The sequence below is a fragment of the Nanorana parkeri genome, unplaced genomic scaffold (genome assembly GCF_000935625.1).
Source record: "Nanorana parkeri isolate BGI_ZX_2015 unplaced genomic scaffold, ASM93562v1 scaffold43, whole genome shotgun sequence".
In the NCBI taxonomy this organism is placed as follows: domain Eukaryota; kingdom Metazoa; phylum Chordata; class Amphibia; order Anura; family Dicroglossidae; genus Nanorana; species Nanorana parkeri.
The window spans coordinates 1063195-1075593 of record NW_017306311.1 but is presented as its reverse complement, the minus strand read 5'-3'; the positions used below and the strand labels follow the sequence as shown (position 1 = coordinate 1075593).

Sequence of the window (12399 nt, the reverse complement as noted above, 5' to 3'; positions counted from 1 at the left end):
TTTTTTTTATTTAAATAAGACCCTTGAGGCATTTAAAATAAAAAAAGTTATTACCCAGAATTGTCACCAGGTGTACCTCTTCTCCACCACAAGATGTTCTTAGTCTTCCAGGATGATGATGCCCAGTGAGTAGGGAAAACTCGGGGGGCTGAACTAAGCTTAGAGTTGGGTTTTAACTATATATTGATTTTGTGTCTCTAAATCTCACCTCTTAATATATTTCTACATATATTTTGCAGATTTGCTGTGAACTAAAAGCACGGGGAACAGATGTGATATTCACAGGTTGCAGTGGTATGTAAAATGATATATTACAATGGAAGAGTGTGACTTCTTTTCATATGGAAAACTAGCTGCATTTGTCTTACAGAATCTCTAAGGAAATGCCTTCATTACTGCAACTGTATAGTGGGGGAGCAACTTTTCTTTAACTCTCTAAAGAGTGCACTGGATGTCATAAAAAAGGTAGGTTTGTTTTTAAGAAATTACATCACAGTAATATTTTCTTATCATACTCATTAGTCACTTTATTATGTACATTCATCTAGTACCACATTACATAGATTTTGCTAATAGAATAATCTGAATCTGTAAGCGTTCCCCTGTAACTGCGAATCTGCCAAGCGCTATGGGGAAACGCGCTCTTCCGCGCATGTGCGGGCGCCATGGACCAGCCGTGCAAAAGCGCGCCAAATGGCGCAGAGGAAGTGACACATTGCCCTAATCACTTCCCCTATATAAACCCAGCCTGAACACCACCATATTGCTGGATTATCTTCAGCTCTCCTGTGTTCCTGTGATCTCCTTCTTGATTTGCTATGACCTGGATTTGACTTGATGATTCTTGCCTGCTGCCTGTCACTGACCTCAGATTTTTTTACTGGACTTTGCTTCTGCCTGACCCCTCTGTACCGTTATTGCTCGATTGGTTTTGACCTTGACTCGTTTACTTGGATTTCGCCTATCAAAGCCCTTGGATTTCAGCTTGCACGGTGTTATCACCACTGGCACTCGTGCCACTCGCTGTCTACTTGGTCTCTGTCCCCAACCTCAGAGTCCTCGGGACACGAGGTGCAAGGGAGGCCTCCTCACGCAACACCTGACAGAATCAGTGTTAATTCAGTCAACTAAAATGTTTCATCATAGTTTTCGTCATCTGCATGTTTCCACTGATGAAAACTAAATAGAAATTAAGTTAATAGGACTAAAACTATGACGAAAATACATTGCAAATTTATCTACTGGAGATTTAGTTGACAAAACCAAACTAAAACTAAAAGAATTCAGATGACTAAAATACGCATTTTAGTTTTAGTCGTATTTTAGTCATCTGAATTGTTTTAGTTTTGTCGACTAAATTGCCAGTAGAGAAAATTGCAATGTATTTTTTCGTCATAGTTTCAGTCCTATTAACTTAGTTTTTATTTAGTTTTCATCAGTGAAAACGTGCAGATGGCAAAAACTATGATGAAACATTTTAGTCTACTAAATTAACACTGATCTGAATTCTTTAAAACTTCAATTTAACATGGAGGAAGAAGTATTTATAGGGAATTTTCCAGATTTGTTGATCACACATTAATTTTACAAAGTTCTGTACACTGTAATTTGTGTGAGCACTTTTGGAGTCCTGCTAGCTTGAAAGTCTATTCATCTAGGTCAGGGGCGCCCACAATTTTTTGTGTTAAGATCTACTTTTTATATGGCCAGCTCAATGAGATCTACCAACGAATGGCACAGCAACGCACCACCTACAACAAAACACAGGGTAGGTGTGATTGCGATGAACGCACTGTACTATTATGAATGGTCCCTTAGTTAGACCTAGCACTCTTATCAGAGGAGGTAAACTATGGGACTGTTACCCGTAAAGGTAAAATAAAACCTATTACCTATAATTAAAAAAAAAAATAACGCTCCTAATCTCAGTCTGTAAGTGAGGGCACAGTACTGTTAGGTGGGTGCTTGGTGTGTAGGTGGGGGCACAGTCCTGTTAGGTGGGGGCACAGTCCTTTTAGGTAGGGGCACAGTCTGTTAGGTGGGGGCACAGTCTGTAGGTGGGATACATGGCTGTGTACAGTGGGTAGAGATAACACAGGCTGTGGTACACAATGCCCCCTCACTCTGATAAAGACCACCACTCACCCTGCCCAGGCCTGTGTAGGATTTGTGTCCCCCAAGGAATGGGCTCTCAGATTCCCCCATACGTTAGAAGCTGCATGCTGAGCCACGGCTTCCTGTGTCAGTGGCTGTGCCAGGTCACAGCGCTACCTGCTGGCCAACACAGCAAACTGCACCCGGCCACCAGCAGTTGAGCTCCCACATAAATGGAGCAGCTGATTCTACCAGAAACAGCTTTGCGATCGACTGGTAGATCACGATCGACCATCTGGGCATCCCTGATCTAGGTCATCTGAAATCCAAAATCCTGCAACCACCATGTCTGGCAACAACAGTGATACAATGGCCAAAGTTATTTACATCACAAATCCTACTCATTCTAACATTTGGTCAAGCTACAATTAAACCTCTTCAGCGTACCTGCTTTGTTTCCTCTTTTCTCATATTGATATGAGCCAACATAATTCACAGGTGCATGCATAAGTTCAATCATGTGAGATATTATCTGTATTGTATAAGGGACCATTCACACTGGTCATGTATGATTTTATGTGTGTTAATAAGCGCTACCAGTCAATTCAAAATAAATGAGCTGTCTTAAAGCACATCTAAACCCAAAACCAAAAATATTATATATTGCAGCTTACCAACCATTAAATGTGGTGGCTACGTTAGGCTTTTCCCCCATTATTTTCACCTGGTGATCCGGCCAGAAACACACTTCCTGTCTTAGAGTGCCCACGCTCTATAGATGAGCCACCATTGAACAATTGCATTGTCAATGTGTGGAGAGGGTAGTGTTGGATGCACTAGTAAATGTATATGTATTTAACTAACAAATTAAATCTGAACTCCAGCTAACACTTTAATCAGTTACAGCAAATGTTTTTTCCATTTTGGGATAAAGTTTTTTACATAAATTAATAAAAGCCTACTAATTGTAAGCATCCCTGTTAGTGTTAAATGGCTTGTCTTAACCCTCTATTTTCCACTTTTGCTGGACAGCTTGGTCTTTTAAAGGACATGGAAAAAAACAAGCCCTACTGGCTGGATCACCAGCTGAAAATAAGGGGGGAAAAGTCTAAAAAAAATAATACAGCCACCACATTTAAGAATTGGTTTGCTGCAATATAATACATTTTTGCTTTTGGGTTTAAATATTGGGTCACCTTAACATGTAGTAACCGTTGCATTATGACAGGCGTGTTAATTGAATGTATAGAGTGAATGGGCCCTAATGTTTTCCTTTGTTGCAGGAGTGTGGGTCAAATTCAGAAGCACTCGAATCATCCAGCGTATAGGCCCCCGAGACCGCATTCTGTGTACTCCTGAAGATATTCCTTGTTTTTGTTCTGTAAAATGTCAGTTGTGTCCATTTAGCTCATTTTCTGGCTAAATAACTGACACTAGGCTGAGACTGTAAATATCTTCAGATCATAATTTGCTTTTATCATGCTTACTGTCTCAGCAACATGACAAGTGAATGGACAACTCCAATATTGAGGGAAATACCCATCTTTCACTGTCCTGTCATTGGAAGAAGTCACCCCATTGGAAGATTTTCCCTCATCTCCTGTTCTGAGGACAACTGTAGAAGTTTGGATTTCTCTTCACTTCCTATCCTAGAAAAATAGACACAGTAATAAATATTGAGAAAGGGTCAACTAGGGCAGGTAGGGACACTGATGAAAACTTGACAAAGGTTTTAACCCTCTCCCTACTTTATTCAAAACTAGAAAAATTAGGGCTGGGTTTCTGCTTTAAGCTTCAATTTTAATAATAGACATAAGGGAGTCTGTTATGTATGACTTGTATTTTACACTTTTAAATCATACTGACTTATGTGCTGAGCTCACTCCATTTTCAATAATGCGTTTCCTTCTAAGTAAATATGAGATGTGTGTATTCTCTTATATTTGAGGAAATAGATTGTTCTGAATTAGTATTTCTAGGCTATTTGACAAAGGGGTCTCTTTATAAATAATTTGTAGAGCCATTTACCCTGTGAATCTCTGTGAACGTTCATCCTGTGTTAACAGAGGCATAAACAAATATTCTTAGTATATTGTCTTTTCAGGTTAAATGTAATATAATGTAATGCTGCATTATGGCCACTAGATGGAGCTGATGAGCATAGGAAATACATACTTAATTAATGTGCTCCGTAGATCCATCCCATGGCAATAATTGAGTATTACATTACATTACAGTTGACCTGAAAAAAATATATTAACAATATTATTTTTCCCCTTAATTTACACAGAAGAAATGTTCACAGAGACTCACAGAGTGATTGGCTCTGCAAATTGTTTATAAATAGACCCCAAAGTGTGCAATTTTAAACAGAGAGCGCAGGACATTGCTCTAATTTCTACACATTGATACTTAATTTGTAATTTTACTTATAAAATGCAGGATGCGATGTGGAGCCTGAGGTGTTTTGTGTTCTCTGCATAATGCTGCATAGAACACTTTTAGATAGGAGGAGAGCCCTGCCATTTGACCTATCAAAATCATGTGATGTTCATCATGTGAATGAAACCTTTTTTGCTTTAAAGTTCCAAAGCAAGCAATGTGCTAAGCACAATTGAATTGTAAACAGTGGTGCGTTATAAATGTTTTGAAAGATTTATTTTGCTACACTCGCTCTTACATTTGTGTATTATTAGAAAATTCTGAAATTCAGTAAGGACTCATGAGTTATAAAAAGCCAAATGCTGCCAATTACGGGTGGACAACAGTGAGTTTAAATGTTTTATCCCTCTGATGGTTAGTTTTTCCAACAACAATTTGTGTCTGCACCACCCTCCTACTGTATCACTCTGACATAGCTGAATGCTCAATATATTAATGTGACTCTTCAAATTAAAGAGCTTCCTGCAAAGAAGACACAGAATACCCACCTCCCTTGCTGCCTGTGCCGCCAACCTCTGCAGTAGTGTAAGCACAGAAAGAATACGACACATCCAGGAATGTCCATTTCCTGATCCCCTGCAATGCACTTTGGGTCCTGACTCCTGCCACCAACCCTTATGCCACTAACAGGGCACAGTAGTGACATAAAAGCCACTGGATCAAACCACTAAGCACTGAGACCAGGCGTCTAGAAACCTAGAAGTGTCAGGTGGAGAGTAACCACTAGAGTTTTGAAATACTAGTTCTGGGCAGACAGTCTATAATGAACACTGATCATTCCAAACCTCAGTCGTGTCCTGTCCAATCCCTGTTATTCCTAATAGGTGATGCCCTGGGGTATCTTCATGTACTGGCTCACATACAGGAGATTATCACCCAATCCAGCCAAACATATCCAGATCTGGCAGTTGCCCTGTTTCGCCTACAAGTACATTTGGTCTTTGCTACAATATCAATACAAAAGTATCACTTAGAATTTGATGACAATGACTGCTGAAGTCTGTTGGAAATTTGGAAATAAATAATTGTAATGATGAAATGAGCTCTGCAAACCTTTTATGTGTATAAAAGAAATTCATCTGGGATCTCGCTACATCTCCTCTCTGTACTCAGCATGATGTTAATGCTTGTAATTCCGAATCCTGCAGCGCCAAAAGATAAAAGTATTACAGAGCGCTCTACAAACACGGTGCTTGTAAATAACCGCTAAAAAAAAAATTCCGGAGGAAGGCCGATCTTAATTGTGTTGTATCGCCCAGGGAGCATCACTATTTAGGTGTGTATTTTGTCTTTGTCCTTTGTTTTGTTCATAATATGCCCCCAGGCAAATATTTGTGATTTGTATATATCCTGACACGACTGTCTCCTGGGAGGCAGCGCAAATGTGCCCAGATTTACAATTAGTTGTCCAGAAGGATACACCTTATGTTGTTTCCGTCTTCCTCAGTAGATCCCCATCTTTGCTCGATAAATAATTTGGTTATCATCACAAAATTACCACGTTAATGTTTGCCCGTCCATATGGTTACTAGTATGGCAAATGTGTGCTAACAAAACATCTAAAATGAGACATAAATAACAAAAAAATAACCGTTCTACCCTCTGTGGGATACAATCTACTACAGAGCTTGGTGTATTGCTCAGATTATTCTCAGAGCCATTTGTGCTTCTTTGTATATTTGCCATATGTTTCTTATGTGCTGTGCATTAGGAAAATTGGAAGCAGGCTGTGCTTTAGAGTTTATTTGTTGGACAAAAAAAAATGATCACACCTATATTAAACTCATCACATTATACTTTTATGAAAAGCAAAGCAGTTTATGAGCATGCATTTGTATCCGGCTCGGTCTTTCTGCCTATTGTGAGTATGTGTGCCTACCCATATGTCTATTTTGTTAGTCTATCTATCCGTCCCTCTGTCTGTTTATCTATCTTTTGTATGTTTGCCTCTCTATTGAATTCATACACATCTATATATCCAATGCCTTTTTTGGGTCTGGTCAACACTAACAAAAACAAATTGGAGGGTCATATTGGTTCTCACTTTGAAGGTTACATTTCAGGGTTTCTAGAGGCAGAGGTAGTACAGTAGATGAACTAGATTACTTAAAGCTTAATAAAGAAATGTGCCTTGATGGTATTCATCCCAGAGTTCTACGAGAACTTCAAGGCATAGTTGTTGGACCATTGAAGGAGAACTATGGGGTCAGTGTTTTTCCCCATAGTTCTCCTAAGGGTAACGGGAGGACACAAACTAGCGTCCTCCCGTCAACCAAAGCTCAGTATACCGCAAGCTACAGCTCGCGGTATACAGAGACGCCGCAGCCGGAACGGATCCGACAATTATGTCTGGATCCACCCAGCTGCGTGAGTGACAGCTGGCTCTGCCCATCTAGAGGCAGAGCCAGTTGTACCCGCCCCCTCCCCAGTCCGTTCCGCCAGTCAGCGCTGGAGGATCGGACAGGGGAGGGGGGAATACAGTCCCTCCCCTGTCACGGCTCTCTGCCGCCACAGGATCGAGAAGTGAGCGAGCGCCGGTATGTGTTCGCTCACTACCCGATCTACTGAGCCGACCTGTGACAGTTTAATTGTCACAAGTCAGCTCAGATTATGAGGCTGAGTGAAAATCACTCACCTCATAATTCTCCTTTAACTGATCTTTTAAATCAATTTTTTTCTAACAGGAGAAGTTCCCCATAACAACTAATATTGTACCTATCTACAAGAAGGTTAGTAAGGAAGATGCTGGCAACTACAGGCCAGTGAGATTTACATCTGCAGTAATACAATTCACTCCTAAGAAGAAGAATCAATGGTCATTTCAAAACACATAACTTGCTGGACCCAAAGCAGTGCAGCTTTACTGAGGGCAGACTAACCTGAATCATTTTTTTGAATATGTAACAAATGTTTTGGACCAAGGTGGTGCTGTGAATGTAGTCTATCTTGATATCAGAAAAGCATTTTATATTGTTCCACATAATGATTTCATTAAAAAGTTGTACATGCTAGGACTTAACCCTTGGTGGTTCAAATGCTGGTCCTACAGCTGTGGTGAAACTACAAATCCCATGATGCATCTCTCCCTGGGAGTCATGTCTGTGGCTGTGAGAATGTTGCAAAGCATCATGAGATTTGTAGTTTCACCACAGCTGGAGGACCAGCGTTTGGCTACCCCTGGGCTAAAGGATAGATATTAGAGTGAGGTTATAAATGGGGTTCATTCAGAACAGAGACCTGTTACTAGTTGTACCACAAAGATCTGTACCGGATCCTGCTCTGTTTAATCTGTTTGTAAGTAGAGGTGGGCTTGATGTTCGAGTCAAACAACAGTTCGACTCAAACATCGGTACACAGAAACACAAACATTCGGCGAACACACGAATGGCTGATTCGAACGCCCCACAAGGCACTCTGCACCGCACAGTGCCTTGTGAAGCCCTGATTGGGTAAAGCAATGCACCTGACCACAGGTCAGGTGCAAGACTTTGCCCAATCACGGCACAGTGCACTGTAAGAGCCATGATTGGGCAAAGTAATGATGACTTTGCCCAATCATGGCTCACAGCTAAGTCCCAGCCCCACACTATACAGTATAAGGCTGCTTACATTGCAGCCTTATGTAGTGTGTTGCTGGAGTTAACGAGAGATTCTATTGTAGGCTATTCTAGTACAGTGTAGTGTAGGTAAAGAGAACTGGTGTCAGTGATTTATACAGCAGTATAGTGCTAGATAAAGTACTCTGTACTGTATACAGTATTATTGTCAGTGCTGTTTTTTTGTAGTTTTTTTTTCTTTCTATATATTTTTTTTTTCTTTGAATTTTTTTTTCAGCAGCAGGTTCTATTGCTGCTTCATTGCTGTTCCCCCTTCTGTGTTGCAGGTGTTCCGTTTAAAAAAAATATATTTTTCCTTTTTTTTCAGCAGCAAGTTCTTTTGCTGTGTCATTGGTGTTCCCACCTTCTGTGTCGTAGGTTTCCCGTTTTTTTATTCTTTTAACATTTTTGTTTTAACATAATAAACCATTGTACAGCAGTTTATAGTGCACCATGCACCACATTCAATAAAGTATTGCACCCAAGCACCAATTTCCCATCCCAAATTCTCAAATAAAATGTTATAATAAGCCCCACATCATGTCTGAAAGGCCAACAAGGAGACAGGTGTGTGACAGGTGCATATAATTTGAATTTTTCACGGCAGGACCCATTCCTGCGCCCATCAAGAGTAACTGTGAGGGGTTACAGCAGGGGTGCCCACAAGGTCGATCGCGATCTACCAGTCGATCGCGTAGCTCGGCCAGGATCTGACAGCCGGCGCCTCTCTCTCCTCTCACTGCTCGTCTGTTCTGTCACAGCGGCTCCGACACCCCACCCCCCCTCCCCCCCCTGCGGCTGAAGTGCTCTTTCACTTCTCGTCGGATCCCCCGTTGCCTCTGTCCGGAAGCTGAGCCCATTTGTGCGTGGCCGAGCGGCAGAGGATTGGTACATGTCAGTAGTATGTACCAATCCTCTGTGCAGGACAAACACTGGAGCGATCGTCTGATCACTCCAGTGTTTGTAAATAACTGGGGACACATAGTACTATGTGTCCCCAGTTATAAATGAATGAACAGGATGTCGAGCAGAAAAAAAATGCCGTCTGGCGCCGGCAACCCGCGAATGCGACAGTGCCGTCCGTCCGTTTTTCTACTACGGGCGGACGGCAACTGGTTAAAGGAAAATCAATTACCGGCATTTAAATGTCATTTTTTTCTTTATAAATGCAATTTTTGCCGCAGCAGGTTCTATACATCGCACAGATCCGCCACTCCACAGGCAGTTTAAGGGGACCCCCCAGGCATGATATTTAAAGGAATTTTTAATTATTATTATTTCACTTTAAGCAATGTTAAAATGTTTTTTTAAAGTGTTTTTTGCATTAATACATGTTCCCCAGGGCAGTACCCGAACCCCCATACCCTTGTTATGGCCATTAACTTGCATAAAAGCCTTCAAAATGGGGACATTTGACTTTCCGAGTTCTGGCCCCATAGACTTTCATTGAGTTCTAAGTTCGAGTTAGAACTTTTTCCATGTTTGAAAGTTCGAGTAAGTGTTCAGCCCATCCCTATTTGTAAGTGATTTAACTGAAGGTTTAGTGAGCAGAGTATGTATTTTTGCTTTTGAAACAAAAGTGTTCAATAGGGTTGATATTCCTGGAGGTGTTTGTAACATGCAACATGATTTTGCATTTTTGGAAGATTGGTGAAAGCAGTCGAAACTGCAGTTCAACATTTCTAAATGCAAAATACTTAGGGGAAAATAATCCTCTAAAAGAGTACAATATTGGGGCTACAGTGTTGGGCAGAACTACAGAGGAAGAAGATCTGGGGGTGTTGGATCACCAGCAGGAGGCCCCGAGCCCCCTATATAGATCTTTAGTTAGATCTCCTTTAAAATACTGTTTCCAGTTCCTAGAAACCTTACTTACAAAAAAAAGGGATGCAAAGTCACCAGCAATCAGCATTGAATTGTGTCTCACAAATACATTGTGAAAAACAATGTCACAGACATGTATATCGACATTTTGGCGCCTCACAGGATCCCTTTCTCAAGGCAACATAGAGTCACTGTATATGTCCAGTCTTGAGGAAAGAAAGTAAAGGGGGACATGACTGAATCATTTAAATACATGAAGGGTGTGAATAAGGTTCTGGTACAAATGACAAAAAGAGAAAAAAAACAAAAACAAAAATTAAAAATTGGCAGACTTGAAGGACCTTGCTTTATGTGTCTCTCATGTCTATGGTTTTAGGCAGGTGTCCTCCTGGGGGAACATCGATCAAGCAGGTTAGAAAATGTCTCTTGACAGTTCATTCTGGAACAACACCTCCACTAGGGTTGCCACCTGTCCAGGATTCACCCGGACAGTCCGGGTTTTGAATGCCGTGTCTGGGTTTCATGGCAGCAGAAACCCGGACACAAGATGTCAGGCAGACAGGGGCAACCAAAATGAAGATAGGGGCTACTGGCCCCCCACTGAAAATAGTCTCAACTGTGATATTTACATATGAATGAGTGGCGCTATTTACATATGAATAAGCCACAACTCATTCTCCAAAAAAAAATGTCTGCGCGTTGCTAGAATGTTCAGGGTTCGCTTGAAGAAAAGGTGGCAACCCTAACCTCCACCCCCCTCCAGCTTATATAGAACATTGGTTTTCAGCCCAGTGAGATCATCACTGATCCCTACATGAACACTAATACTCTCCCTCCCTGTGACACTAATACTAACTCTCCATATTACCCCTAATAGTAATGCTAACTAGAAAATCATTAGAATCTGCTAGTGCTGGCTTTTGTATTCAGGCAGCTGAAGCACCTGAAAACCTGAACAGTGACATTATCCCTACCTGTAACACTAACAGGGCTATTCACAAAAGGGTGAAGAGTTTGGAGAAGGGAGGAGAAGTGAACAATCTAGGACAACATAGCTGAACTGGAAAGTGAGCTGAATTAGAGAATTGTTCCAAATCAGCTTTTTTGGCCCAGATTGTTCACTTCTCCCGCCTTCTCCAAACCATTTACCCTTTTGAGAATACCCCTGTAAGTATCCCTGCAACCTGCACACTAATCTGCCCTATTACCCTAACATTAAAGTTCCCTGTAACTCTTAACACTAACCTGCCCTGCAATCCTCACACTACCCCCAATGCAACACTAATATTAACAACTCCATGTAACCCTAACACTAACTGGCCCTGTAACCTTACCTCTAAACTAGTCATGTGCACTGCCAAAAAATTTGTTTAGTTCCGTTTCGTTTTAAATTTGGATTTGTGTTATTTCGTTTTTCGGGATTCGGGTGTGAAAGTCAATTCGGAATTCGGATTCGGACGAAATTCGTTAGCGGTAGTTCCTTCGCACGTTCGTTTCGTTTTCAATTCTTATTCGTTTCGTTCATTCGTTCGTTCGCAGCAAAGTGACATTTGAGGGGGAACATTTTTTTTCTTCAACGAACTAAACGAAAAAGAAACGAAAACGAAACGAACGTTCGAACGAACTACTGCTCCCGAATTTCGGAAACGGAAATTCGGATTCGTTTGCATCCGTTATATCTGCAATTCGGAATTCGGATACATCCGAATGTCCGAATTTCCAAAAATTCGTCCGAATTTCGATTCGGAACGAATCGCACATGTCTACGCTAAACCTCCCTGTAACCCTAACAATGACGCCTGTATTCATGCATTGCACGGTCTGACCATGGGCTGAATTTGCTGGAACATCCACTTCTGGGAATGTTGGCAACTGTTTTGAATGTTTTCCACTTTTGAACATTCTTCCTCACTGTAGAATGATGAACTTTAAATTGGTCTTATTACCCTTACCACATTGATGGACAGCAACAAATGCTTCTCTAAGATCATTGCCCATGTCTTGCCTCCTTGGCATTGTGTTAACACACACCTGAATGCCCCAGACAAGCAAACTGCTAAAACTTTGGCTTTCATAGAGGTGGTCACACTTCCTGATGATCAATTAATCAAGGACATTTGATCAGCAGCACCTGACTGCTAATTAGCCTCTTATTTCCTATGGAAGCAGTAAATTGCAAGGTGTAATATGTCATGTGTTGTTGTCCATCTGAGGTTATACTTACCTAATTTTAAAGACCTGTTAAAGACCAGATGACTTTTGTTATGTCCTTGGACATAAAACCATAGAATTCAAAGAGGGTGTCCAGTCTTGGTGACATGGAAATATATGTGGACAATACTTCTGTTTGGTATTCTTTTTTTACAGACAGCAGCATAATCTCCTGTCCCTGTCTTGCCGGAATGCTTTCCTTTAATGTTGTACAGTATACTTTTATGAGTTA

The 12399-nt window shown here is 41.1% G+C and overlaps 1 protein-coding gene across 1 annotated transcript in view; it reads left to right on the top strand.

Moving 5' to 3' along the window:
• The window catches only part of SLC26A7 (solute carrier family 26 member 7), a 38931-nt gene extending 38676 nt beyond the window's left edge, over nucleotides 1-255 (top strand). The window contains exons 15-16 of the mRNA XM_018571976.1: nucleotides 94-125; nucleotides 240-255. Coding sequence (XP_018427478.1) covers nucleotides 94-125; nucleotides 240-255 — 48 coding nt within the window. The remainder of the gene's footprint in view (nucleotides 1-93; nucleotides 126-239) is intronic.
• Nucleotides 256-12399: the final 12144 nt, after the last annotated feature.